The sequence below is a fragment of the Citrus clementina genome, unplaced genomic scaffold (genome assembly GCF_000493195.1).
Source record: "Citrus clementina cultivar Clemenules unplaced genomic scaffold, Citrus_clementina_v1.0 scaffold_5, whole genome shotgun sequence".
Lineage (NCBI taxonomy): Eukaryota > Viridiplantae > Streptophyta > Magnoliopsida > Sapindales > Rutaceae > Citrus > Citrus x clementina.
In genome coordinates this window covers 35,643,845-35,670,767 of record NW_006262201.1, presented here as the reverse complement: position 1 = coordinate 35,670,767, position 26,923 = coordinate 35,643,845, and the positions used below count along the sequence as shown (strand labels likewise).

Sequence of the window (26,923 nt, the reverse complement as noted above, 5' to 3'; positions counted from 1 at the left end):
TTCACCTTACATGCAGAGGGAGGAATCACTTTAGGGTAGACACCTAGATTGCTTTAGTTAATCAGTAAATAAAAGCAAAACCAAAGCAAGTAAAACTTCTTTTCTGCCCTTTTTTTTCCCCCCCTTTTCTTTCTTCAAATTGATTTGGTCGCCGTTACAAGAAAGATCATCATTTGATTAGATGGACGTATTCTTAGGGTTAAATCATGAATGTGTGATATCATCGTGGCGAGAAAAAAAAAAAAAGATAACTAATGGGATGTTTGATAAGACATGGTTGAAACTTGAGGCCTTTGCGTGTACAAGTTATTGATATTAAAATTCATATTCTCGTCTGTTCATTCAATTGGAAAAGCAAAAGGGTAGAAGGCGGCAATTTTCGGGCAACTAAAAGTTATCATAAGTGACGATGGAATACACTTGGAGATTTGAAGCAGTAGCCATACTTTATTTTAAAAAAAAATTTTTTTTTGACCTTTTAAAATTCATTGAATTTTTTTTTAAAAAAATTCATATTCTCATCGGTGGGTTTAGAATATTTTTCTTCCTGTGATGATTTAATGTAGTTATTGGAGTTTTCTTATGTAGTCAAACAAATCGTTTTTAATTACGTTTTCAAATTGGGGATTATGAGTATTTGACCTCATCTTGCGTCCGAAATTTGTGTATCAACAGAGAGTGAGGAAGTAAATCCCATTTATTGACCTACAACGTTGAATGTTCTGACTTGAAAGGGGGATTCTTTGAGAAGAAACAACGAAAATAACCAGCAAAATATACTAACAGACAGAGAACAACAAATTCAAAGCAAACACATCGACCGACTAGTAATCACAAAGATATTTTACATGGCAAACCAACGGAAATATATATATAATAACATTGCTACAAATCTTATTAGTAATATCATCACTATTATATTAACTAAATACTGCACTAATCATTCATTTAATAGAAAATATCCTAAGTCCCAATGCAGCCGTAAATATTCATAGAACCCGTTTGGGACCACAGATCAGCTGTCCCAAACGCGGCTATAGTATAGGAAACTTGGGGCTTAACAAACGAGTGTATTAGAGAGAGGGAAGAATGGTCGGCAATGTGGGGCCGTTTCAGCAGATTAGGGAGATGAGGCAGAGTGGGGCGATTCAGGCTGTTTCCGCACCTCTGGCTTTTGAAGAGCAGGGGCGTGAGGCACGAATGGAAACTCAGGCTTTGGCACATTAGGGATAAAAGGAAAAGGTGGAAGTTCTGGCTTTGGAAAAGTTGGGATTGTAGGAAGAGGTGGAAATTCAGGCTTCGGAAACTCTGGAATGTTTGGCTTAGGAAACTCAGGAATCTCAGGCTCCGTTTTCTCTAAAAGTTGGCGAGAGCCAGCAACGCCATTGCCGCTGATAAACAGTAGAGCTGTGAGCAACAGAGCGAAGAGAATGGATGAGTTGAGGTGAGAAGCCATGTCAGGATCATTTAATTGTTTGAAATAAGAGGTCTGCTTCTTTTATACAGAAACACACCATAAACGGGGCTGTTAGTTTAACACCATCTATCTACCAAAACAAATATAAAACAGGTTGATGAGCGCGCCTGCCCAAATTAGCTCAAATTTTTGTAAAGTCAGCATTTGTTTACCTAATTGATATTTTATCTTACACTAAAACATTACCCGTCACTTTAACAACTCACAAATCCACAATAAGACAAGTGTATGAAGAGATTGCAAGATTAGTAAATATAACAGACATTGATACAATCGTACAAGGATTAGTTCCACTTAGCCACGACTACAAACTTTGAAGTTTCGTTTCACTTGACCCGTAACAAGTAGTTAAAAAATGACACCACATAAACAGGGTACATCAACAGATTGGGTAGGAATGGGACGGAAATTCTACCCTCATATCCGGGCAACATATGAATTGGCCTGAGTTACATATCTTACCCATCGATATGGATTATAAGTACTGGATTTCTTTGCTATCTGCAAGTATTTCACCTGCATGGAGGATCATATTGAAGCTGATCATTTACAATGGCACATTGAGAATTTCATAATACTTTAACCTACTGTAACCTTAATGCTTCTGCTCTTGCAGTAAAATTGCAACTCAGATGGTTTTGATAGAGGGGTGAACATACATTAAGGTGATACAAACTTTTATTTCGATACAAATTTAAGTTAGAAACTTTTTATTAGCAAAGAATACAGTTGTACAACTAGCAACCTCAACATAGTATCTTACCTGAAGCTTTGATGCATTGTACATTGGGATCGTGAAAGTCATGTTAACAGGTCCAACTTCTTTCGTGATATTTCCTGCATCAAACAATGAATATAGCAGGAAAAGGAAAAGGAAATCATATTAAGAAAGATGAGGCAGAAAAGATAATGTAGAAGCCATCACATGGAAACAAGGGGAAAATAATTAAACTTTGCAGAATGATGGTTGCCAAAAGTCTATAGCCAGTACCGTGTGATTCCTGTGAAAATGTCAACTTTGCACGTAGGGTATGTTCAGATCCCCCAACAATCTGTTATGCATAGTGCTTATCAGTGGTTTTCACTTTTGAATAATGCATAGGCGAAAACCTAGTACTATTAATTGACAAATTATTTACAGACACCAACTAATAAGAAAATTGCTAAGAAATTATTGCCTTCTTTAGACCCCATTCAAGTCTCCTATTAGCTTCCTTGAAATCTGTTCTTTGCCCAACTGCTCCAGGTTCCAACCCAAAACTCACTCTGTAGAAATGATAATCCAAAAAAGTGAGCACGTATACTGTTAAATATAAACATACAAAGAAAAATCTAAAGGATCTGCCTATGAAACCATTCTCTAAACCCTTTTTTTTAATTCTGAACATGACTCCTCTAAAAGGGTCAGAAAAGGCAGTATAACCTGCGTGGATTCACCATCTGCAACTACAAAAAATGAACCATGATCTCTAAACCATTCCAATAAGTTAAAAACAAATTCACATTCTGTTTTCTGTAAACAAGTGCATTATAAGTCCATCTATCTATTTCTGAGTATATGTATTGGAGCAAAGGGTTAATCAAAATTTTTCAGAATATCAATAGAAATCCAGAAAAGAATGAATAGGCTGCATAAAGTAGCAAAAACAGGAATAATGCGAATAACTGCAACATGTTAAAACCATAAAACAAAATGAATACTTTAACCGAACATGAATTATCTAATCAAGAGTTCTAGGAGATGCAAAGAAAAAATCATCCAGTGACATCATCAAATAAGACATGGCGTCTGAAAAAATAGTACCTGGTAGTGTATTTTGGCAGCGGCATTTCTACAACAATTGTGTTGGCAGTAATGCTTGCGGAGAATTCAGCACTTATTTTAATGATCACTTCAGCCTATACAATCACAGAGCATCATAGTCAAGGTTTAGCTAAAGATCATATTCTAGAGAATAATAAGGCAATAACAAGAAATAAGCCAAGGCATCCACAGTTACAGCACAATAAAATTTACTTGCGTCATGTCTGCTTGTTTTCTAAATATTCCATAAACAAAGACAAAAGTCACCTTAAGGGCTCCTGCTTCTTCAACCAATGTATTAATACGAAAAGGAGGCTTAAATTCCTGGGTCATTCGGTAGTTCATAACAGGAAATTCACCGTCTGGTGGAACCTGACACAAAAAGTAGAATTAAACAAATTTTTACACAACAGCATAGAAATAGATTATCTTTTCAATTTATATACAATTATCAAAGCCACATCTTCTTGGTTTCACTCACCAGGGACAAAGTCCTGTCCACATCAAAACTATCAAGACGTACAGATTCATGAAAGTTACAATCATCAAGTACCACAGCTCCTGACCCAGTTGAACTTCTGTAATCTGTCACAGAAAGAAGAACCTGATGAGATTTGCAAAAGGCTTTTTTCTTTTGTGGGGGAGGGGAGGGCAGGGTGAGAGAGAGATTTTAAATGAAATTAATAAGAACCGTTGAATTATACGTTTTAAGAAACCACAATAGCATATCTAAATACTAATTGCTGGCACAGAAAGGCAATAGCCATCTTAGAACAAACTTCAAAAGCATAATTTCAATAACGGACTGGAAAGCCATGATAAAAGCTGTCAAACCAATATAAACTAAACTTTTAACCACATGCAAAAACAACAATGGCTTAAAAGCTTAAAAATCTTCATGTCGGTTCTTTTATTTTAATAAAGGCAATAGACTTGCGAAGTGTCACAAAGACAGTATAAGATTCAGTACCATAGATTGATCTTCCGCCTTTCCCAATGAGCAGGTCATCATTAAGAGCCAAACGTATTTCCGGGTTTCCAGTGAGGTAGCTCTTCATTTGAATGGTGCCATCAATCTCAGAAGTCAGAATATATCCCTGTTAAAACATCATTACTTTGCTTAAAAATGAAATTCATGATTGAAAGCTATGAAACAACGTAATAACTAATGATGTAAATGAATATATATTAAAACTGAAAAAAAAATGATAAACATAGAATTTGTATGAACAATAACCTAAATGATATAACAAGACATATTACTTTAGGGGCCGATTCGTCATCAATAAAGAGAGCTGGCAGATAAGAAAGACGCCTGAATGAGAATCCTTCTAGTATTAAGCTTAGAGACAAAGACTATGAAATTAATGTAGTCTCTGTCTTTTTCCAAAGCTACTTGTTGATGATAAGATTTATTCTTGACAAACTTAATTGTAAATTATCAAGGTTGGTTTGTTTAAATTGCACCACAAATGCACATTGTATCTTAAAAATAAAAATTCATCCACACATAAAGTGACAATAGCATGAAAATCACTATAGAAATTGAAGTCAAATGGAGACATGGCTACTCACACTTGAGCTGAATGTCACGCTAATTTTCTCAATAATATCCACAAAAATTTCTTCTCTCTTCCTACCTCCAGGCTCATTCGCCACAACAGATTTAGTTACAGCTGTTCCTGGCATTCGTTTGGTCCCTTGCTGCATGAAATCCAAACTCTTAGAGTTAATCAAATCATATGTGCAAGTTGACTATCAAGTTAACAATATACTAGAGAATGTGATTGATTAGACGACAACATACCATAAAAATAGCAGCAGGGCTTAGCGGTTGCAGGCGTACAGCATCAACCACAATTGGCTCATTAAATACATAGGACTTCAACACTTCAGTAGACGTTGTTTGCACATAACCAAAATCCTGGTGGAAAAAGACAATAGTCGATATTTCAAAGATACCAATTGAAGAATAATCAAACATGAGTAAAGTAACAAGGGTTAACAAGTTTTGTGAAAGACATTCTAAATACTTCTTAAACAGAAAGAGACACTTAATACTTTTTTCTACAACATGTTCCTACTGATTAGTATAAGCTACATCACAATGGAATAATCCTGAACAAATTTGTCCCGTACAATCAGCACTAACACTTGACAGTCTCAAATTTTAGAACAACTGCTCATGACTAGTGGATAAATATCATGAAAAGACAACAGGCTGCAGTTGGGGAAATTATCAAGCATCCAAGAGCTCCTACAGTTGTAGACTAATCTATAAATCAGGCCTGATAAGCATATGAATGGAAAATTAAAAGGGTGCAAATCATAATACTTTGCTCAAGAAATAAACCACCGAAATGATATGAAGAATCACACAAAAACTTACGATGACTTCATCAAGCAATTCATAGACAAGCACAAAGTTCTTTCGAAGTGAATCTTCATTGAGAACCCCAAGGTAATCTTTGATGACACGAGCTATCCTTTGTAGAAGCTCCAACACCAGAGATGGTGACACATTAACCCTCGTAGTTGCAACAAACAATAATCCAACAACTTTGACATGAAAGTAGTTCACACCATCCACATTCTATCAATCAAAAACAAAGAATAATTAGAAACATCAATAAACTAACCTAAAAATCAGTTATCAATTTCATGGATTATATTGCAAACAGAAGTAACGACACTTAGAAACAAATTTAAAATGTAGATTGAAATCAGAGAATTGAAATTAAAAATTTAAACAAATTGCTAGAGAATTTTGATCGCGCCTAATAAAACATATTATTATTGCCTAACGTTCATTATTACAAATAATACCTACAAATACAGGTGGCGCCTCTTCCTCTCCATCGTCTTTCCAGAACTTCACTTTACGGAAAAATATCTCCGCGCTTCCTTTCTGAACTTCGCCTCGATCTACAGTTAAAAAATATTAGTAACTACAACTTAAGAAACCCCTAATACGGTGAAAATTATAGTCGTTTTAGAGCTCTTATAATGAATTGAATCGCGCTGAATCTAGCTTAATAGAAATTTAATTCAGATCAACGAGCTACAGGTGTCAAAATTAAAATGAATGAAGAAAGAGATTGCAACAGAAAATTAAGGAGACAGAACCCACAGTCGCGGAAGACGATGTTATCGCCTCGTTGAGAGAGTACGAAGAATTGCGATATCATTTTTCCTGCTGCAAAATTGAACTTAAGATCTGATGCTTTTGCTGTGTTGAGTTGATGCTTGTTTCGTTTGTTGATGAGTTCAAGTCTTATTTGTCAATTTGTGCGCGTTATGTGTAATTTTTGTTAATTATACTTTGACCCCTAACATTTGGGCAGTATTGAAGTCATACCCATACACATTGCTGTATCCCGATGTGTTGTTAAAAATTAATGTCACACATTCAAGGGAAAAAAATAATAAAGGACATGTTGATTTTAAGGTTTGCTGTCTAGTGACTATATAGACCTCCAATGTTTCAACAATGGCCTTTTAGTTTGGGTCACTGCGATTAATGCTACATGTGTACCGCAAACTGATATCACCACCCGGTAGATTCACAGGACATTTCTTTATAATACGAAGTTGCAGCAAAGTAATTCTAGATTTCTAGTTTTGTGACAGAAAATTTTTTGTTCAGCTCAGCAACTGGCATATTGTTCTCTTCGAGCTTATGGACTTGAATTTATTACTTGTTAAGTAACTTTAGAAAGTGACAAATTGCTTACATTATATACATCTATAATAGTTACAGTACAGTAAATGATAGAAGGGGGAAAAAAAAAATTCAGGACCAAAATGAATGATCTTTGATGGAGTGTCTGCCCACTTCTTCTTCATCAACTTTGCTTCCCTTGTAATCCAGTGTCCACTTCTCAAATGTACAATTCAAAAGATCATAATATCCTCCATGAATAAATAGTAACTCTTTCCTGACTCTCTCTTCTATCCATGGGTATGTTAACAAGTTAAGTATTGAACGGCTGATCGATTCCTGTCACAAGTTAACAAGTTAACTACCTATATCTTAGCAAAAGTTATGCTTGAGTTTATCAATTAAATCTTGGGTTAGTATCAATGCACTGGTTTCTGGTGGCGAATTCCAAACATACCTTCTCGCAATGCCTGCATTGTTGGTCAAAGCTAAGGTGGGCTGTATAAGCTTTTGTTCTAAACTTGGCAACTTTAGCATTCACAACCCAGTTTTCAGTTAAGCTTTGTCTGAAAGAACAAATCAAATTTGCAATGAGAAAGTAAAGCAAAACTTCCAGTAAGATTTAATCATCAGAAACTGCAGGTGCACAAGAAATTGAAAAGATGAATGATGTATCAAAAACCTTGAGTCTACGTCGTCTTGCATTCTCATAAGGGCTTGAATTCCTCCACAGTCACTATGTCCAATAACTAATATATTTTGAACCTATACAAGGCATTAACAATTTTGCAGATCCCGGAAAAGGAGTCGTGTAATAAATCAAACTTCTGTCTTGTCAGAAATATTGGAAGATTCAATATAGGCAGTCTTAACTTACTTCGAGTGTATTGACTGCAAACTCGAGGGCGGCATTAGTTTCTGATGGTCCATTCTGCAAGTAAAGGAATAATTACTCGCGTCATATTTGGGAAAATTAGGCAAAGTCATTTAAACATTCATATTGCAACTTTGCAAACACTATAGTTAACACTTTAGACATGTTATTATACAGATACCTCAAGCGGGGGAACAAGATTAGCAACATTACGAATCATAAAAGTTTCTCCAGGTTGGAGTCCGAGGATGTAAGAGGGACATACCCTAGAGTCTGCACAAGCAATCACCATAAACTGTTCTCCAACTTGTCAATTTAAACAGAATTAAATGCTAAAGTGTACTCAAAGCAACGGAAGGATGAGTTTGTTTACTAATGATGATCACCTTTGGTGATTGAGCTTTGGCAAGATTTTGAAAATGCTCCAACTCTTCGCTGTCCAAATTAAGCATCACGTTACCAAACTGACAAAAAGTACATTGCTATCACAGAGAACATAAAAACTGCGGCGCCTACTCACAAATATTTGTTCTTCTTAAAGCTGAGAAACCTCTGTTTCATCTCTTCAAAATAGTCCAACCCACCGCAAGATTTGGCCACATCTTGCACTTTATAGCTTGTACGATCTCGAGTCAGTGCTGCGGCAGTGCTTGAAGATGAAGTCTCTAATTTCGAAAATGATCTTCTCCTACAAATGAAGAAGCCCGTTCTTTATTCACAGAGTAAAACGTGTTGCAATACTTCCTTATCTTTTGAGCCGAAAGCAAAAGTTATTGTGCAGTGATATAAAGTTCTGGGAGCCATTTTTAGGCTGCTTGATGGTTTGCCATTCAGATGGATACAACTGATGGAAGTGCAATACATACGAAAGAGAATGCACAAAATTCACAAGTTTTTAAAATTTAAAATATTCAAATTGAATTTGTTTTTCAAGATGTGTGGCAGAACTGTAGCATCAGATGAGATAATACACACACACACACACACACACACACACACACATATACATATTAAAAGTCTTTGTTTATATTGTTGAAAATACTACAGAAGGACTTACTTCAATACAGGAGTAAATCCTTGCTGGGCATCACGAATTTTCTCCAATTTCATCTTTAAATAAAAAAAGAGAAAGCACCAGGATCAAGATGTGATAATAATTTTGCAACCAAATCTTATAAACAGATAACTCACAGTCTTTGAACCAGCCGGGCGGTTTATGGGAGAACTGGCAAATGTAGATTCAACGGAAGTTTTTAGAGCTGCCATGGACGAGATAATAGAACGAGATTTTGATCCTGATGAATTATCATCAACAAAATATCGAGAAATTTCATTTAGGATCATTTTATTTCAACTCTAATAAAGCTTAGTTATTAGCACTTACGGATTGAGTAGACCATTTTTATCTTCCCGCCTTTGCTAACTGGAAAGTCGTTAAACGTTAATCGGTGATCATACAGACAAGAAATAATAATAATAATAATAATAATAATTGAGATGGGAAGGCAACACAACACGCAAGCTTATGCTTATCCAATTACCAGTGGCCAATGTTTATCCAATCTTTTGTGGTATGTGCATGCTCGAATATTTCTTTAGATTTTTCTTTTTTATTTAAAATGTGAAAATAACGAGCAGTACTGTTGGCAAACGATCGAGGGAGGGCCTGAAAGTGAAAGGTAAAAACTACCAACGCCTTTTTATTTTATTTTTATTATTAATTTTTTTTCTTTTTTCTCTTTTTGAGACAAAGCAGCAGCCGTTCCTTTCCATTCTCATTAGTAATTACATTACGCTCGCAGAAAGTGCACCGTCCATACTCCATACTCCATATACTTTAATATAAAAACGTTTGAAGTATTCTGTAACCCCCTAGTTTACTAAAAATATTCAACGACCAACATTGTGTAATTAAACAGCTTTCCATCTCTTTTCTTGTAACACATTGGACCAACAATTTTTCTTTCTTTTTTGGCGAACAAGAAAATATGAACAAGTTCATTTGCCTCTTAATTTTTACAAAATCGCACGAACACATCACAAAAGCCTAATCACGATGATCACATTCGTCAACCAAACCACCAACCCGGGCCCGTTTAATTCCCGATCCGATTCGGCCCAGGCCATAACCAGAGGCTCGATTTTCCACAACATCTTTCAAAGCCCTTTGCAAAACCGCCATTTCCTCATTTCCGCCACCTCCCCCAACCCATTCTATCACCACCACCGTCTTAGTTCTCCCACCAACCGTCGTCATCTCAGCCCGGACCGCCCTAGCTCGGACCAATGAAATGGCCCGGGTCAACTCCCGGTTTAGTCCTGGCCTATCCTCGCAACACAAAGTCGCTTTTATAAGCTGCTGCTCCTGCCGCCTCTCTTCAATTCCATTATCGGAATAAGGAGTCAAAGTCAACTCATCTGTTTCTCCCGGAAATGGCCATGACTCCTCCTCCGATCCACTGCTGCTGCTCCAACATGAGTTCCAATCACGTTCCGCCACGTCCGTAGCTTGGCTTCTCAGCTCCTTCACGTGATGCACCACCTCTGCTAGCAACGAAGCCTTGTCCGTCTGTTGTTCACAAACAAAAACTTAACATTTAGAAAAATAATATCCCGAAAATAGCCTCAAGATTCAACAAAAAAAGACGATAAAGAGGATTGAATATTGATGAAGAACGTTTACTTTGATGGTGTTGGGGAGGAGCGTGCGGAGAGTGGATAGATGAGAGTTGATACGCTGCCTGCGCCTCCTCTCAGCTTCCTTGTGACTCTTGCATGCATCAGAAGTTGATTTCTTCTCCACCTTTGAGGCCGATGAAGTACTACTCATGATTGAACCTTCACCGTTGATCAACGTTCCCGGCCAGTTGGGTTCTTGAACAAAGCCGTTTTGATGAGACCAGTAGTTCTGGTATGAACCATGGTGACTTTGAAACGGAAACATCTTAGCTTTAAAGGGGTAGTAAGAGGAGGGCGACGAGAATCCTGAGAGAGAAGTTAAAGTTGAAGTACTTGAAGTAGAACTGTAGTTACAAATGTAAAACTAAATAGGAGACAGACAGGGGTGGCTTTTACCGCAGAGCTGACAGTTAAAAAAGGTTAATTTTCGTTATACGAGGGCGGATTATGAAGGTAAAGAGGTAAATAAACCAAATGAAATTTAGATAGTGAATTGCTCTGCATAAAATAAAGCAGAATAATGGTCAAAACTCGTTACCTGCTGGTGTATGTAGTCAAAAGTTAATTAAACAAATGGCTTGTGCATGGCTAATTAGGGATTAAAATCTATAATTGCTGTAGTGGGGTGAGTCACGATCATGAAAGCTAATTCCACCACAAATTGGTAGTGGTGGATGTATAGATCAGTAGCGAAACGTGGGGCCATCATTTTCAAAGTACAGCAGCTGCACATCACTAGTTACAAGCACACGGCGGCGCCAAGTCAAATTAACTGGTTTCTTAATTTGAAATCAGAATTAAAAGTTGACAGCACACTAACTATTATTATTATTATCGTTCCATAGGCCGACAACTTCTTTATATCTTTGGGAAAAAAGAAAGAAAAATACATTGCTTCACTTCCACACTTCCTTTCTGCCTTCTGGCCCTTGTTATCATTGTGTTCAAACTGCAAAAGCTAATCAAGCCTACAGTCGCGAGCCGCTCAGATATTTCAGTAAAGGGGGTAAACTGATTCTTCAAGTGTGCTAGTTTGGTTTGATTCTAAAAGTTTTCAGTATATTTTAACAACATCCTCATGACTTGTACATAGCTAGGAATTCTTTAAAATTTATGAGGTTAGTGTAGCTTATAGCTACCTTATACATAGTATTCCCTTGATCTCAATAAGGCCATGCTAGGTATAAGAATCCTCAATAATCGATTGAAAACTTTCTAAACTTAGAATATTCAGGAATTGGCAAGCCTCTTAGGGCTTAGCATTTGTTATTTGAGAGACATAGCAAGCAACAAGTAAGTGCAACTCAAGCATACATGTAAGCTATTAATTAAATCTCCCTTGTAAACACTCTTATTAATAGTATACTTATTATTTGGTTTATATTTGTTCTTTCTTCTCCATAATTTTTTTCGCAAACAATATTACTTAACTAGTTAAGAAGTTCAATAGATTTTCTTAACAATTTCATGCAAAAATTGTTTAAGTGTGCGCATTTGAGTTTGTTGTGCAAAATATTCATCCTATGTCATTACGCCAAATTATCAATTAATTAAAATAGTCATAATTTTGTTTGATTAATTAGTTGAAACAAAAGGGACAAAAAAGAAAAGATCACCACGAGAAGAAAAATTTAGAGGTTAGGACAAGGCGGTTGAAATTGCATGTGAAAGTGTAGGGTGGACCCCCACGGTGAGTCCGTCAGATCAGATCAGATCAGATCGAAGCAGAAAGGTGCGATCAACATCTAATGGTCAGAGACAACATTAGCAATTAAAAAAATTCCAAGTTCGTGAAGAATGATGATGACATTTCGTTGATGCAATTAGCATGATTCTAGGCACCAATGGCGTCTCCTTTCCCGGCGTGGACCCCAACTTGTATGGTATAATATATGTCATTTGTGATCCATCTGAACCGAGAAACATGCCTTGCTATTGCAACTACGCAAACCTAACTGTTAAAAGTCGAATCAAACTGTTCGTGAGATTTTGTAAGTTAGTGTGTGTTCATTCAACAAACTCTCTTTCCATTCAGATGAGGAGGAATATTCAAACTATCGGACGTCTGGAATCACTCAAAAGAAAATTTACAAGTTACATAATTTTTGAAAGAGAGATGCAGCCAGCCATCCAGAGTGTTTTATATAACAACACGATGTGAAAATTGCAACTAAGTCCAAGGGACAAAACGGTGATGCCACATCACGTGAAGAGAGGAGACATGGGCATTTTGCCAGAAAATTAACCTGATGGATTTTCTGGTGTTCACTTTGTTTTTTTTTTTTTTTTTTTCGACCCAATTACCCAACCCAAATTTTTTGAAGAAACAAGAGGAAACTAAAAGAGAAAATGATTAAGACAAGCAACACTGGGGAGGGTCCTCTAAAAGCTTGACATTTTAACAGTAACTAATGCTGTGGTCTTCAGTCATCACTGATATTTATAGTATCTTCAGAAGCTGTTTCCTACCGCCATTTTTGTAAAAACAATGTCATTACTCATTTTTGAATATTGGTCCCCGTCCACCTAGGCTCCTGTTTGCTTTATTTTATTAATTGGTATTTGTTCTGTGACTTATTAGACAGTATAACGTTTGCTCTTAAGTCATGTGAAGACTGAAGTGTCTGGTCAGCAACGTATTGCAAATTAAAGTGATTATTAGATTTGGTCAATCGTGTATTTAGAAAATCAGTAATGATACAGCCACAAATTCTTGTACAAACTTATTTTGTACAAACTGATGTGGCATGATAAAATTGGTTGAATTAAATATCACTTGGCCTACATGATTTGTTTTTATTAATTTATATTTTCATTCAACCAATGAATTAATGACACGTCAGTTTGTACAAAATAAGTTTGTACAAGAGTTTGTGGCTGTATCATTACTCTTAGAAAAGAGATTAAGGTAATTTTATTTATAGTCAAATAAATATGTGTATATATATATATATATTAAAAATTTATTGTTTACTTTAATGTCCAACACACACTACTGTCGTCCTGCTTTTTGTATTGCCTTGACGACATGTCGACCTCTCTCGTTCATGACTTGTCATTTAATCAGTCTTGTCCTCTAGTAAGTAGCACACACCCTTCAGAAAATCCCTCCTGTTCGATTCTGTGTTCGCAAACCACTAGCATTAACTTGCATGGATGAAAGATACGATAACAACAAACCGAATATAAAGCAAAAAAACAAGAACACTGCGACTCGATCGAAGTGTATATGATGTCTCTTAAAGAAAAAATTTACTCAACATTATAATGAATATATGAGAACAGTACGTAGATGCCAACTGAGAAAATAAACTAAGAAAATATCTTATTGGTCTGTTATGTGCCTTTGCATCTAAAATAAGGTAGATGTCATACGATAATTATTCTGGCTATTTTATTTATTTATGTGTTTCTCTGTTCCATTTGAATTATTAGAACAATCACAAATTTTTTTTCTTATTATTATATATTAGCCAACAAAATCCATGTTTTGATGCTGGGATTAGCCACACAAGGAGAAAGATGGAGAGGTTTCGAAATACAGAACTATTTTCTTTTTACAACGGTGACTTATAACAATGACAACTATTCTTAGATTTTTCTAATTATGTGCTAAAATACGTTCTCTATCTATAACAGTTCATCGACTATAATTGGCTGACGCTTAATTGACTCAATATCAGTTAACTTTTTCTGATTTGAACCTCATCTTATTTAATTCAATTTTCTTCATCTCTTCTCTCTCTCAAAATGAGAGTTGAGTAAACATTTCTCGAATATTAAATAAGGTAAAAATTTAGACTATAATCTTAGGAATTGTCTGATTATAATATATCAGTAATAATTTCATATAATATGAGTTGTAATCTGAGCATTGGTCACAATCTTCTTCATCTCTTGGCATTTGGTCACTCTTTGATTTCTTTAGTTTTAGTCAATAATTAGGCCTTATTAACCAATTGCATTTCCTTAAGAAACCCCATTTTAACATTTATAAATTTAAAGATTTTTTAAATTGCACAAATAGACAATGACGTTAAATTTATCCTTTTGACGCCCCATAAATACAAACTCTCTCTCTTTTAAACGTAATTTGATGCAATTTTTTAAAAAATAATAATAATTTGATGCAATTTTTAAAAAAATAATAATAATTTGACGCAAATGGATAAAGAAATTGCCGAATGGAAAAGCGATAATTAATGAATTTAGAATTAGTGTGTAGTTCTTTATAACAATTTACTTTTTTGACTCTTTTTATCGTAAAATATAAAAAATAAGAAAACAAAAAGAAATATAATTCATTTGTAAATGATGAAATTTTGACTCATGATCCCACGATCATGAGAAGAAAAAGAGAAGAATAGTTGAAACGTAACTTTATTTGTTAAGATGATTAAATCATGACTTTCAAGATTCATCAGTTTCAATAAATGATTTTTTTTTTTTTCTACAATGTTGATACTTTTTGTTCAATGAGGATTAGCCTTTCAAATCAGTTATAAGTATTGATAGAGTTTTAGAATAGCCATTTTTCGGACAAAAGACTGAGCGGGAAAGGAATTTTAAGTATAGGTATTGATAGAGTTCTAGAGGCTTGCTTATTTTGCTGATCAAGAAAAGTCAGTGTTCCCAGGACAAGACTGGATGAATTTTACTTTAGATGCTTTACAGAATCTGAGCAGGACGGAAATGAGAATTGCAAAAATGCATTTGGTAGGTGGCCTCGAATGCAAGAAACCGTTTTCTTATTGAAGGAAAGAAGTCAAATCCTCTTCTGTCCTTTGCCAAAGCAGAAGCAGTACTAGAATCCTTCAAGAGAGTTAAATTGAAAGGTCAAGCACATATTAAGAAATCTGCCAAGAACAATTAATGGAGACCCCCTCCTTGTGGATAGTTTCGGGCCAATGTGGATGTTGCTATTATCACGTGTCATTTTTGAAAAAAAATTGCCAAGTTGTTGCAAATCTGGCAAACAACAGGAAGGGTAACAGGACAGAAATTTACTGGGTAGTTTTTGAAAATCAAGATCGGAGGAAAGAAAGATTTTCAAACTTTTCAGATACAATACACTCCTCAAATCCATAATGCTAATGCCCATTCCTTAGCCAAGAGGGCTTTAGGATGCAAAGAACCTATTGTATAGATGGATAATGCGCCACCCGAAGTTTTGTGTTTATTTTTGCTTTGAATCGATGAAAACATGACTTTTCTGTCCAAAACAAAAAAAAATTATGGGTACTCTTAGGAATTTATAGGGGGCTAACAGCTTTAATCTTCCAAGAAAGGAATTCGTTAAGGCATTGGTTTACTACAATAAGCGCACAAAGTACGCACAATCAATATGCTCAATATACAGCGTATACAAGGATAGTTGCCAAAGTCTAAATCTGAATTTCGGCTCTTTTCTATCTTGACTTTTCACTGCAATGCCAAGGTAATTTTCTCTTTTTTTTTTCTAATTATTTTTATTTCTATTCGGGCAAAACAATTTCCTCGCCTAAAAATTTCAAGGGGAAAAAAGAAAGGGGGGTGTTGGGGGGGAGGGGTTGGGGGAGTTTGGGTGGAAAGAAAACCATAAGCAAGAGAATTGTACCCCATAAACAAGGTCTATTCTGTGACCTGAAAGATTGTCAATATCAAGTTGAAGAGAAATCCGATACAGTGACAAGATAAGAATGTGCTCTACACAATTGCTAGATTGCATATCTGGCCAAAATCCTTTGCACCACCCATACAAGCCTGAAATCGACTAGCAAGAGTATGTATGAAAAAATTGCCGACAAAAGGCTGACACGGTATACAGTATTTAATAGCAACAACAGTCTTACACTGTGCAAAAGTTGACGAGCAAGTACCATGATATTTGATACAAGAACAACTTAATTCAAACAAATATCATGAGCTCACAAAAATTTGTCCATTTTAACTGAATGGAGATCCAGAAGGTGCAACCAAACCAAGACTTTGCATCACTCTCAATCTCCGTGCACTCAGTTCATGAGATGTCCCTAATAAACTTGCTTCCTGGAAGCAATAATCAATATAATAACTCAGCTTCTGCATGGAAGGAAGGTAAAGTGGCAAGCTTCTTGAAGAAATTGGAAAAAGAATTGCAATAAAACTCACAGAGTTAGGGCTATTCAGCATGGGTTTCTCATCTTGCTCTTCCATAGAGATCTCACTCATTCTTCGTTTCTCATCACTTGTGTTATTTGGCTTGAGCTTCTTGTGTCCACTTCCTTGCTTAGAATATTTCCGTTTCAGCTGTTCTTGAACACTTGCGCTATCTGATTTGTATTTACCTTCTGTAATAGTTTCAACTTATTGAGTTCAGTGAATATAACATAGAAGCTCATGTTGCATCAAGAGCATGGAGTGCTGTATATGGCAATTTCTAATGAAAACATTACAGATCAATCTTCTCCTTGTGCCTATGTAGACTTATCATATTGAATGCATATATTTATCTCCTGTGACATGTACAATGCCACCCCAATGAATGTAATGAAATTTTTAACCAAGAATGTACTTAAACAACATAAAGTCTTCTTATCTCTCTTTTACCATGACACAAAGAACAATGCCACACATTTCCTAGGAAAATGAATACCTCCTCTCCATTCCAAGTGTTCAAAGAACTAGAAGAACCAAAAGTTTTCCTCTATGCGAACAATTAAGTTACCAGCAGTTCTGTATTTAGACTATCACTATTGTTCCAATCCAAAGCGGGTGTGCTGTTTTAGTAAATATTAATTGTGTTTGACCTCTAACTTATTCATATATCCCATATGTAGTCCTAAGCAATACAAAGTAGAAGAAATAACAAGAAATCATTATCACAAGAAAAAAACAGGCTGACCTGTAGATTTTGATCCTATACCTTTTGAGCAACCAGATTTCATATGAGACAAATCCTGTATCCATATCCGAAAGAGAAAAGGAAATGCACATTAAAAGCATATTATTTGATACCTTGGGGGGAGCAACTAGCTAGAATAACAACCTTCTCAGGATTGCTAGAATACAGACTTCAAACAAAAATTAAGGTTACCTGCTCCAAGGCTTTTTCAAATATTTCCCTATGAGAACCATTGCTTTGTTCAAGTACCTGAGCATTCAAACCAAAGTATCATTTGATAATATTTAAAAGCATAGAAACAAGAAGATCTAGCTACAAAGCGGAAAGGCCGCATCAAATCGATGGTTCTTTGTATCAAAACTTACTTTCTGGAACTCTAAATGAAATTTAATAGGATCTACATATAAACTGCAAGCAAAAAAAATATATATTAATCACTGCAAGTTAGTGAATGAAGTTAACAAAAAATAATTATTAAGGGGGGATAGTACAAACTATTCATAGCTTCCATAAAGCCTGACAAGAAAGCCTCCAGATGCTCTCTTACTAGGTTTATTGCATTCACTAACAGTGTTCTCGTCAACGACCTAAAAAATAACTGAGCAGTCAAACATTTTCAGCCAAATTAGGCATCAAACTTATGTGGCACAAAACATAACCATAAAAAATTTCATACAGAAAATGCTACATAAAAACAACCGAAACATGATTTGCATACCACTGCAGGCCACCATTTGTTACCACGGAGCTTAGCCCAAGTAACATCCCCAGGGAAGAACTGTCCTTCTAACTGCTTGACCACAAATTTCTCTCCATCCCGATCACTATCACAATTTCTGCCACCAGAGACTCGATTACTTCTCATTGCTCGTTTTTGTGACCTAAATGTAAATGATCAGAGCTTTTGAAGTAAGCACATCAAAAAATACTTCGTGCAACACTACCTACCAATAAATAATTTTTCTGAAAAATAAGATAGGAAGCCTAACCAAACAAAGACATTTCCATCACGTAAAACCAAAATTGACATTTCTTTCAAAGGTAACTGACTTTTCACACTTACTACCCATCTAGTAAATCTACTACATTTGCTCTTCTATTACCGGATAAAGTACTAGTAATGCGCCGGGGGGAAAAAATTACTTTGCATTAAAACTGTCAATTTCAATCCCCATTTCATGTTCCACAGACAAAAGTTAACGAGAGCGAATCTCATATCATCAAATCTACAAGTTCAATACCATGAAACTTTTAGTGACCCAAATAAAGTCACACAGCTGATAAGAATTTCTTTTTTTTATTATTATTATCTTTGATCATGCCAATTCTGCGATCAATCAACGCGAGGTAGTCTCTTTAAGCTCAGTCTATGCTTATGCATATAAAAGTGTCAAAATCAAAACTTTAATCGTCTTCCCAACATTTCTCAGCAAACCAAACAGTATACACACATTTCAAAAGCCTTAACAATTTGATAACCCAAAAAAAAAAAAATGAAAAGAAAATTAAAAAAAAAAAAAAAGGAATGCTGTTTTGTGTCTGCTTACAGTTCTGCAGCTTCTGGCAAAATGCGTTGCGTCTATTGTCTAAGCAGAGAAGGGATTGGCTGGTTATGGCCCCAAATTCATGCGAAGAGTCAAAGCAAAAAACAGTCCTAGTTATTGTGACTCATGGGAGGTTCTTGTTCTTGAAACAAGCAAAACGGGCAACCCACCTAATCCAACAGCTTTATGTCTGTGATTTGCAGGAGCCCGTACCTTTTTGCATTTTCACTTATAAACAAAGCCCGATTATTTTTCTCGGCAGGCCGGCCACTCGGGAATGTTTTATTTTTTTACTTATTAAAAAATTTATTTTAAAAATTTTAACATACCATCCTTCACTCCTTTTCTTTTCTTTTCTTTTTTAATACGTCTACAAACTAACGTAGGTCAGCCCAGTTCAATGGCAAAAGAAATCGTGCCTTTATACGGTGAATTTATTAAATAATAATCGAAGGGATTAGAATAAGTACAGAGAATAAGAATCAGAACAGATTATTTATTTTATTGTCGTTATTATTATTAACAACAACAATTAAAAAAAGAATAATAATAAAACAATAACAATAACAATAATATAATATAATATAATAATATTTTATTTGAAGACAAAAGTGGAATTATAAAATTTAGGTGGGAATAAAATGGGGAGTCCAAAGAATAAAAACATGATTCCCTACCCCTTTGTGGAAATCGAGTTCCATTCCACAATTCAAAAAATATATAGACCCCGCATATTTTATTTTCATTCTCTTTATTTTATTAAATAAACACCATCGATCATTCTCATTTTAATTTTAATTCCTCAATTCAACAAATAAATGCTCTATTAATGTTGAGAGCATGAGTTCAAGTGTTCAACTATTTAAGTTTTCGGGAAAAAAAATTACTATTATAAAAGTAATTATCTCTTAAATAATTATGGGGTAAATTTTTAAGTTTTTATGTTTTATGGATGCACTATAAATGTATTGTATCTTGATTTCTAGTTCAATAAATTTTTAAAGTGCAATAAATATATTTAAAATAAAAGTATATATGTATGTATCTGCATACGTACTCTTAACATATTCGGGAAAGTATTATATATTCCTACTCAATTATGAACAAAAATAAACTCCCAGTTAGATACTCACATAACTCACCCTAGAGAGTGCTGGACGTTACCTGGGAGGGCCCTCAAAAATTTAACAAAATCTACTTTTACACGACACGTCTTTTTTTTTTTTTTTTTGTTTAGAAAAGGTTATTTTAGAAAAGGGAAGGTGTACCTCCTTTCCATTTAAAAAGAGAAAAGACAAAATATGTATAGACAGTTTTACATTGCAGTAAAATATTTTAAATCAAATATGAGGATATTTGAACAAATAAAATTTTTTTAAAAAAATTTACCTTTTTTTTCTAAAAGTTTATTTTAAAAATATACTTATGAAGTAAATTATCTAAAAGTACATTTTTTATTTAAATTATAGGTAAAATTATATTATAACTGTGGTAAGGTACTACAATTACAACATAACTGAACTCTAAATTATAATATTATTGGTAGTTTCCAATCAAAGATCTGTTAAATCAATCTACATTATTTTCACGCATATGTTTGAAAAGTATGTCTTGTTCTTAAATTTTTAATAAAGAATTTATTAAGAAAGTGGATGTAAAAATGAATTGTATTATTAGGTTCAAACTTGTTGGTAATATCACGCTTCAAAGCCTTGGGTATCCGAGATATGACAATATAATAATTGCAATGAGAAGCAAATGTGGGGACGAAATTTTGGAAAATCAATGACATTCTATTGTTCAGAGTTTAGATCGTGTCGATTCTATATATCATTACTTACATCTTATAACAGTCGAAGTCCTGAGAATTTGTCTCATTTAAGATGAAGATCTCTCGTCCTGGTGAGAATTGAATCCTAGACTTTTCAAGCGGTGAAAAATAAAAAATGCGAGTGAAATTTTTTTTTTTATAAAAAATAAGAGGTAAATTTAAATATAATTAAAAAATATTAATAAGTGGAGGCAGTTCCCCAAGTCAGAAGTAGTCAACTTTTTTTTTTCTTGGATACACTTATATATTACAATCATGATATTTATAATCATAAATTCGTCGGAATTTTATCTGAGTAATTCTATTACAGTAGAGTCTGAATATAAATCCTCATTAGACTGGAAGAAGATTTACCCTCACCATTATTAGAGGTAAATTGATCCTACCCCAATGTGGGGAGCCAATTAACTCTCATTTTACACGGAGGCAAGTCCCAACAATGACCCTGCGTTGGGACTTGAACCCATGCCCTCAAGGTTGTTGAGGGCACGCTGAGGGCATGAGCACGCCAATGGGCCAGAAGTAGTCAACTTTATTTTTGCAAAAAGGATAAAAGCTTATTTAGTCCATGTATTTTAAGATTAATATCCATTTAGTCCTTATATTTTAAAAAATGTCTCGAAACATCTATGTCGTTAAAGTATTGATACCCTTACCGTTACTTTTTATTTCTTTTGTCTTACTTTTACAATATTAACCTTTTATAATAATTTCTTTGTTTTGACATTAATAAAAAGAAAATAATTAAATTACCAATTTAATCCTAAGAAATAAAAAAAATTAATTTTTAACTGTCAAAAATTAAATTGTTATTTTTTATTTCTTTTGATTTACTTTTACAATATTACCCTTTTATAATAATTTTTTGTTTGGACATTAATAAAAAGAAAATAATTAAATTATTAATTTAACCCTAAAAATAAAAAAATTATATTAATTTTTAATTATCAAAAATTAAATTGTCAAAAATTGTATGCAAACTACCGAGTGTGCAAATGGTGCTCGTAAAAAAATTAATATAATTTTTTTTATTTTCTAAGGTGAAATTAGTAATTTAATTATTTTTTTTATTAATGTTCAAACAAAAAAATTATTATAAAAGGATAATATTATAAAAATAAGTTAAAAAAATAAAAAATAACGATAAGAGTATCAATACTTTAATAATAAGAATATTTCGAGCCATTTTAAAAAATATAAATACTAATCAGATACTAATATTAAAATATAAAAACTAAATAAATTTTTACCCTTAAAAAAAAAAAACCCCAAACTTTAAAGAGGTTAGAGTTAGAAACAAATCCAAAACCCTTGAAACTCAAAACCCCAATTTGCAAAACTCCTTTAGCTGTTCTTTCCGTGTCCTCTCCGGTCGATAAGCTCCGTTCCGCCATCGCCATCGCCATCGCCGAGATCATTAAGCCCCGTCTCCCACTGAAGGTAAATCCTCCGTTGTACTCACTTCCGCTAATCTTTTCTTTAAGCCGTCGTCCAAAACACACCCTGGTACTTAATAACAAATGGGCAGTCATTAATTTGCTCAAGAATATATCAGATTGTCGTAAAGCGTGAAAAATGTTTTGAATTAACTTTTTTGCCCAATTTGGGTATAAATGACTTGGCGTTGACCGATGATTCAAGGGTTTTGAATTAGAAGGAAGATAAGCATGTGGGTTAGAGAAAAAAATGATTTTTTCTTTTTAATTTAATCCATTCCTGTTCAATTACCTATTACATTGTATAAATTCTGTGTGTGTGTGCGCGCGCGTGTAGTTCCACCTTAGATTTTTGTTTAGACGTTCATCAAACAAAAGGCGGCTTATCATCCGAAGTGATTTTTTGTTGAATTGGAATTCATATTAAGAAGCCCGTTGCATGCTTCAAGTGTTTTAGATTTTGCTTCTGGGCATTCCTCAACTGAGCTTGTACTTCAATAGGTGAAAGAGTATAGGTTTATTTTACGTTCAAGTTTTTGTTTTTAACAGTCATGGTGGATCCATGGTGGTCACTATTAGGCGCAGCTATACCAGCTGTAATCATGGGACAAGCTCTGAGGATGAAGAAAAGGAGAGCGGAAGAACAGAGGCTGAAGAGTGCAAGAGGGCGTGAGAAGAGCTCTGATGATATCTTTGTATGCGAGAGGGTGTGCACTTCAAAGAGGATGCTAAAGAAGGTTGGTTCATTATCTAAAGAGCCGACCATTGACACTTGTGTCACTGTTTGTGGTGTTTCTCAGATTGATGCTTGTGCTGATGCATGTGCAAGAACTGTTTGTGTCAATCAACACCAAGTCCCCAATTGGAATGATATATGTCTTAGGAAGTGCCAAAGTGAGTGCCTTAGGTTATCAAATTCCTCTGTCATGTCATAATAGCATTGTCTTCATGTTGCCCTATCTACTATTTGGCTGGAATTTTTAAAACTAGTTTCTTGCAATATACATTTAATTTAGTGAATTGATATACCTATTCCATGAGTTCCAATTATATCTGTTGAAACTGCGTTCTTGTTGTCAGAATCTGATTCTAGATTATCATATTTGTTGGCCCAATGTAGTTAGTAATCAGGATGGTTAGAAAATTTTCTCATGATGTTTCAAATTATTGTTTGTTTCTCCATTTTATTCTCCTCTTTCAAGTCCCAAGTGCTATATCCTCTTTCAAGTCCCAAGTGCTATATCCTCTTTCAAGTCCCAAGTGCTATATCGCTAGAATGAAAGTGGTGCCTTTCCTTCAGTCTTGGTTGGAGGAAATATTGTTCAGCCACCACTAAGCCACCAGACTGGAATGATTCCTGTTGTAGGAATCTTTTGGGTGGGGGAATGGTTACTGCATGCCCATTCATTTTCGTTTTCCTTATGCACAATTTACCATGGAGGGTCCAAGAAGTAGTTTTTAACCACAGCAGAGTTAACATGTCTGCTGAAAATTGCTTCTATGTAGCAGTTTAATGTATTGGCATCTTCAATGAACTTAACTCTGCCAAAACTTGTTAGGACAGTGTAAGAATTGTATTGGGTATGACTCTATGAGAAGTACAACTTATGCATCAGCAGACGGATTGAGAGAAGATGGAATTAAGTTTAAGTTGCGTTTGTGCTTGAACCCTGAAGGGAATGGTGTATATGGTTGAGAAACAATTGGAGTTGAGCCATACTGATTGAAAAAAAGATGATTATACACATATAAGCTTACGAGCTTGTTGGTCTTTATTCCTTTTCTTTAGTATTCTATTCAAGTTGATGGTCTAGGAACATAAGAGTTTCAAGTTGGTCGGATGGTTTAACTTCAATTAAAGTTAGACTTTGCGCCACAGGCTCCCCCATTATTTGAAATATCTAACTGAGTATTAAGTGTGAGCATCCGTGAAAACGACTGCTCATCCAAAAAACTGTCTATGCACCAAGGAGAATGAAAATGATGTATGGATGTCTAATTGGTAAGCAAGTACAAAACAAGCTTTCTAGAAACGCAATATAAAAACAGAATTCATTTTTATCACTAAGAGATAATACTAGTTGCCCAACACAAGATGCCGCTTATGCCAATATGAAAATAGAAAGAGAGCAATTAAAAAAAAAAAAAAGGCTCCTCGTCACCAACTTGATGTCTATCAACTGCAAATTCAACTCCCCTCAATTCATTCTAGGATTACAATCCAAATATTCAACTGAAAATTATTACAAAGGCACAAAAAATTTAATTCACAAACCAAATTTAGCCCACTCTTTTCTGTTCTCCGCAGCTGGTTCATTACCAATATATTGTTAGTGAGCATCTGCAATGTTGGAAAGAGGTTATTATTGCACGATATATGACCAACATGCAAGGTAAACCAAATGAATAAATCAGATATCAGTTGTAGAATGAAAATCAATTAAGAATCAATAACTCTTAACACGAATTTTTCCCATTGAACTAGAAGTAATCAAGAATCAATTTCTCCTTGCTAAGTAGTTTTGAGCATGACACACTAAAAAATACATACAAAAATCATTCATATAGAAAAGGTTTTAACAACAATGATCTTTCACTGATTTCAGTTCTGTTGCCTTTAATAATGCAACAACAGACCTGCTGTTAATGATTCGCATTAAATCAAAACTACTATAACTTCACCATCCATACTGACCCTAGATTTCAGCAAAATTTGGTGCGTAGCGAGAATAACTGATTCATAAAAATAGCTTGAACCTAATGCTTATAAAACCCATTGAATCCTCCCCACTGTTGGGTATTGCATATAATGCTATAATCCGACAGCAAATAACAAACCCACAGCTATTCTCTTCCAGTTTTAATCTTATAACATACCACGCTACTCAACTGTCTATCAGTATGCACAAAGTTCTGCAACATTGCAATTAAATCATCATAACCATCCAATGTTCAAACAAATCTAACAAGAATTTAAGATTACCATGATTCAATTGGTCTATAACCTTGAGACTGGTGAAGATAAAACATATGATTTATACATAAAACCAGCAACCAAGAACAGTAAATTCAACTCAACATTATGTACAAGGCTCAATCCAATCAAGTTAAGAACTTAACAAAAATTAACATTACTCATATCACAATGACTGCACCTAGCCAGCAGTTAGTTACAAAAAGTAACAACTACAACAACAATACCTAGAAATTTCAAGAAAGGAGCAGCTTCAGCCTGAGCATCGCCGTCCTAGCTCTGTTCTGTCATCCAGTAGGTTTTGTGAATAGACATGCCAAAAAAGCATTGTAATTGCTCTAACATGTTTAACAAGCCCCCAAAGTCACAGCTACAGCGGATTTTTCCTCGGTCTTCCCCTCTTCTTAGCTCCCGTGGCCACTCTCTCAACATTTCCATCCACCTTCGCCCGCCCCTCCACGTCAGCACCACCAGCACCAGCACCAGCATCGCCGCCGCCGCCACCTCCTCCAGTAAAGAGCGGAGGCATCCAATTAGGAAACCCAGAAGTGGGCAGCCCTCCATTTTCGGAATTCCCAGCCACAAACCCCAGAGGAAAGAACCCCCAGCAACAGTAATACGCATCCTTCCCGGAAACCAACGGGGGCAAATTCGGAACCAACGCCGCGTGGAACCCTCTCTTACAATTCTCACACCTCAAACAACAGTTCTCATAAACCCTCGGGTACTCATACAAGATATAACAGTACGGACACGCCGTCCAGAAACTGGACAATCTCGCCCGTTGATCCTCGCCATCAACTCCTCTAGCATTACTCGGCCTCTTCGTATTACTACTCGGCCTCTGGCTCCTTCTCACAGGCAACTTATTACTCTGGTGCATTGAATCAGAATGAGTCGTTAAATCGATCTTCGTGAAAAGACTGAGCTCGTGATCGTAAGGCGTTTTCTTACGGGTGTCTGATAACACCCCCCACGCGTCGACGACGAGAGTGAACGCTTGATCTGCGAAAGGGTATTTGTTCTTGTCTGGGTGCAAGAGCAGGGCGAGTTTGCGGTATTGTTTCTTGATTAGATCCTGATCGTCGGTTCGACGGTCGATTTGCAAGATGGAGTACCAGTCGTGGTGGTTGTTTACACGCTTTTCTGCGGCAAGAAGCACGTCGACGACGGCCAAGATCTGATCTGAGCCTTCTAAAAGGGGTTCGGTTTCTTGGGCGAGGATTGCGAATTCTTTTGACCCGTTTAAATCCCGTTGATTTAGGAGCTTCTCCGCGACTCCCAGCAAGCGTTCCGCTTCCGCTCTGTTCGAATTTGGTTCCATTAATTTCTGGCTTTTTCTTTTTTCTTCCCGAGTCTTGTTTGGGGAGCGAGAAAATGCTGGGACTGTTATGAAGGTAAAATAAATATAAAATCAAATGAACTTTTGGTTTTGGTTTAATGGCAGATGAACAAACCGAGGGGACAAGGGTATATTAGTCCTTAAGGATGAGTGGTGCGGGTTTAGTATTATAATATGGTCACTTTCGGACAAGAACAGATGCGTGATGCGTGTGAATAACTGAATATTGTGTTTCGATTGTTGTTCCCAAAAAAAAAAAAAGTGGGTGCCGTTCGATTCTTGTTTCGGTTTCAAACTATAAATTCTTTTGTATTTCTTTTTCAAATCTTTAACTTTTTCTCGTATAAACCGATCCTTTTTTTTAAATAAAATAAAATAAAATTTATAGTGTGATTATGAGGATGGAGTAGAATGAGAATATGTTGGGAATATGAATGGA

The 26,923-nt window shown here is 35.2% G+C and overlaps 7 protein-coding genes across 10 annotated transcripts; 1 reads left to right on the top strand and 6 right to left on the bottom strand.

The window, feature by feature from the left end:
- Window positions 1–913: 913 nt before the first annotated feature.
- On the bottom strand, window positions 914–1,624 carry LOC112098437 (protein PELPK1-like). Its single transcript, XM_024184804.1, has one exon. The coding sequence runs from the start codon at window positions 1,454–1,456 to the stop codon at window positions 1,121–1,123; it is 336 nt and encodes a 111-aa protein (XP_024040572.1). The 5' UTR covers window positions 1,457–1,624; the 3' UTR covers window positions 914–1,120.
- Window positions 1,625–1,693: 69 nt separating this feature from the next.
- Window positions 1,694–6,565, bottom strand: LOC18040342 (AP-4 complex subunit mu). The gene is made up of 13 exons (XM_006433778.2): window positions 6,412–6,565; window positions 6,112–6,206; window positions 5,671–5,874; window positions 5,089–5,205; window positions 4,857–4,985; window positions 4,252–4,378; window positions 3,763–3,866; window positions 3,549–3,653; window positions 3,282–3,376; window positions 2,656–2,743; window positions 2,469–2,529; window positions 2,241–2,314; window positions 1,694–1,993 (listed from the first exon to the last, which is right to left on the bottom strand). The coding sequence occupies exons 1-13, from the start codon at window positions 6,467–6,469 to the stop codon at window positions 1,895–1,897; spliced, it is 1,356 nt and encodes a 451-aa protein (XP_006433841.1). The 5' UTR covers window positions 6,470–6,565; the 3' UTR covers window positions 1,694–1,894.
- A 393-nt stretch (window positions 6,566–6,958) lies between these two features.
- LOC18040341 (beta carbonic anhydrase 5, chloroplastic) lies at window positions 6,959–9,475 on the bottom strand. 3 transcript variants are annotated; one of them, XM_006433777.2, is made up of 11 exons: window positions 9,358–9,475; window positions 9,201–9,239; window positions 9,008–9,111; window positions 8,874–8,926; window positions 8,337–8,504; window positions 8,203–8,251; window positions 7,998–8,111; window positions 7,820–7,873; window positions 7,625–7,707; window positions 7,400–7,508; window positions 6,959–7,281 (listed from the first exon to the last, which is right to left on the bottom strand). In XM_006433777.2, exons 2-11 carry the CDS (start codon window positions 9,214–9,216, stop codon window positions 7,075–7,077), a joined length of 957 nt encoding a protein of 318 aa, XP_006433840.1. In that variant the 5' UTR covers window positions 9,217–9,239; window positions 9,358–9,475; the 3' UTR covers window positions 6,959–7,074. The 3 variants fall into 3 exon arrangements, with proteins under 3 accessions (XP_006433840.1, XP_006433839.1, XP_024040853.1); XM_006433776.2 differs by lacking the exon at window positions 9,358–9,475 and having other exon boundaries at window positions 8,082–8,111; window positions 9,201–9,294; XM_024185085.1 differs by lacking the exon at window positions 9,358–9,475 and having other exon boundaries at window positions 7,998–8,089; window positions 8,203–8,246; window positions 9,201–9,294.
- Window positions 9,476–9,578: 103 nt separating this feature from the next.
- LOC18040845 (putative transcription factor bHLH107) lies at window positions 9,579–10,823 on the bottom strand. The gene is made up of 2 exons (XM_006433774.2): window positions 10,500–10,823; window positions 9,579–10,385 (listed from the first exon to the last, which is right to left on the bottom strand). Exons 1-2 carry the CDS (start codon window positions 10,758–10,760, stop codon window positions 9,864–9,866), a joined length of 783 nt encoding a protein of 260 aa, XP_006433837.1. The 5' UTR covers window positions 10,761–10,823; the 3' UTR covers window positions 9,579–9,863.
- A 5,265-nt stretch (window positions 10,824–16,088) lies between these two features.
- LOC18040844 (putative oxidoreductase GLYR1) lies at window positions 16,089–19,151 on the bottom strand. Of its 2 annotated transcripts, none has more exons than XM_006433773.2 (8): window positions 18,905–19,151; window positions 18,076–18,238; window positions 17,853–17,944; window positions 17,723–17,765; window positions 17,550–17,606; window positions 17,358–17,412; window positions 16,625–16,803; window positions 16,089–16,522 (listed from the first exon to the last, which is right to left on the bottom strand). In XM_006433773.2, exons 2-8 carry the CDS (start codon window positions 18,220–18,222, stop codon window positions 16,421–16,423), a joined length of 675 nt encoding a protein of 224 aa, XP_006433836.1. In that variant the 5' UTR covers window positions 18,223–18,238; window positions 18,905–19,151; the 3' UTR covers window positions 16,089–16,420. The 2 variants fall into 2 exon arrangements, with proteins under 2 accessions (XP_006433836.1, XP_006433835.1); XM_006433772.2 differs by having other exon boundaries at window positions 17,379–17,412.
- Window positions 19,152–21,998: 2,847 nt separating this feature from the next.
- LOC18041244 (uncharacterized protein At5g64816) lies at window positions 21,999–23,187 on the top strand. The gene is made up of 2 exons (XM_006433770.2): window positions 21,999–22,172; window positions 22,718–23,187. The coding sequence occupies exon 2, from the start codon at window positions 22,720–22,722 to the stop codon at window positions 23,101–23,103; it is 384 nt and encodes a 127-aa protein (XP_006433833.1). The 5' UTR covers window positions 21,999–22,172; window positions 22,718–22,719; the 3' UTR covers window positions 23,104–23,187.
- Window positions 23,188–24,329: 1,142 nt separating this feature from the next.
- LOC18041243 lies at window positions 24,330–26,716 on the bottom strand. Its single transcript, XM_006433769.2, has 2 exons — window positions 25,370–26,716; window positions 24,330–24,509 (listed from the first exon to the last, which is right to left on the bottom strand). Exon 1 carries the CDS (start codon window positions 26,464–26,466, stop codon window positions 25,513–25,515), a length of 954 nt encoding a protein of 317 aa, XP_006433832.1. The 5' UTR covers window positions 26,467–26,716; the 3' UTR covers window positions 24,330–24,509; window positions 25,370–25,512.
- Between the last annotated feature and the right edge of the window lie 207 nt (window positions 26,717–26,923).

Coding starts and splice junctions, on each gene's coding strand:
- LOC112098437 (XM_024184804.1), bottom strand. CDS start 1,456: ATGGCTTCTCACCTCAACTCATCCATTCTCTTCGCTCTGTTGCTCACA.
- LOC18040341 (XM_006433777.2), bottom strand. Junction 8,112..8,202: donor CCAAAGCTCAATCACCAAAG/GTGATCATCATT, acceptor GTTGGAGAACAG/TTTATGGTGATTGCTTGTGC. Junction 7,874..7,997: donor ATCTTGTTCCCCCGCTTGAG/GTATCTGTATAA, acceptor CTTTACTTGCAG/AATGGACCATCAGAAACTAA.
- LOC18040844 (XM_006433773.2), bottom strand. CDS start 18,222: ATGAGAAGTAATCGAGTCTCTGGTGGCAGAAATTGTGATAGTGATCGG. Junction 17,945..18,075: donor ACAAATGGTGGCCTGCAGTG/GTATGCAAATCA, acceptor GTTATTTTTTAG/GTCGTTGACGAGAACACTGT. Junction 17,766..17,852: donor CTTTATGGAAGCTATGAATA/GTTTGTACTATC, acceptor TTTTGCTTGCAG/TTTATATGTAGATCCTATTA.
- LOC18041244 (XM_006433770.2), top strand. CDS start 22,720: ATGGTGGATCCATGGTGGTCACTATTAGGCGCAGCTATACCAGCTGTA.
- LOC18040342 (XM_006433778.2), bottom strand. CDS start 6,469: ATGATATCGCAATTCTTCGTACTCTCTCAACGAGGCGATAACATCGTC. Junction 3,654..3,762: donor TGGACAGGACTTTGTCCCTG/GTGAGTGAAACC, acceptor TTTTTGTGTCAG/GTTCCACCAGACGGTGAATT. Junction 2,744..3,281: donor CTGCCAAAATACACTACCAG/GTACTATTTTTT, acceptor TCATTTCTACAG/AGTGAGTTTTGGGTTGGAAC.
- LOC18041243 (XM_006433769.2), bottom strand. CDS start 26,466: ATGGAACCAAATTCGAACAGAGCGGAAGCGGAACGCTTGCTGGGAGTC.
- LOC18040845 (XM_006433774.2), bottom strand. CDS start 10,760: ATGTTTCCGTTTCAAAGTCACCATGGTTCATACCAGAACTACTGGTCT. Junction 10,386..10,499: donor TCCTCCCCAACACCATCAAA/GTAAACGTTCTT, acceptor TGTGAACAACAG/ACGGACAAGGCTTCGTTGCT.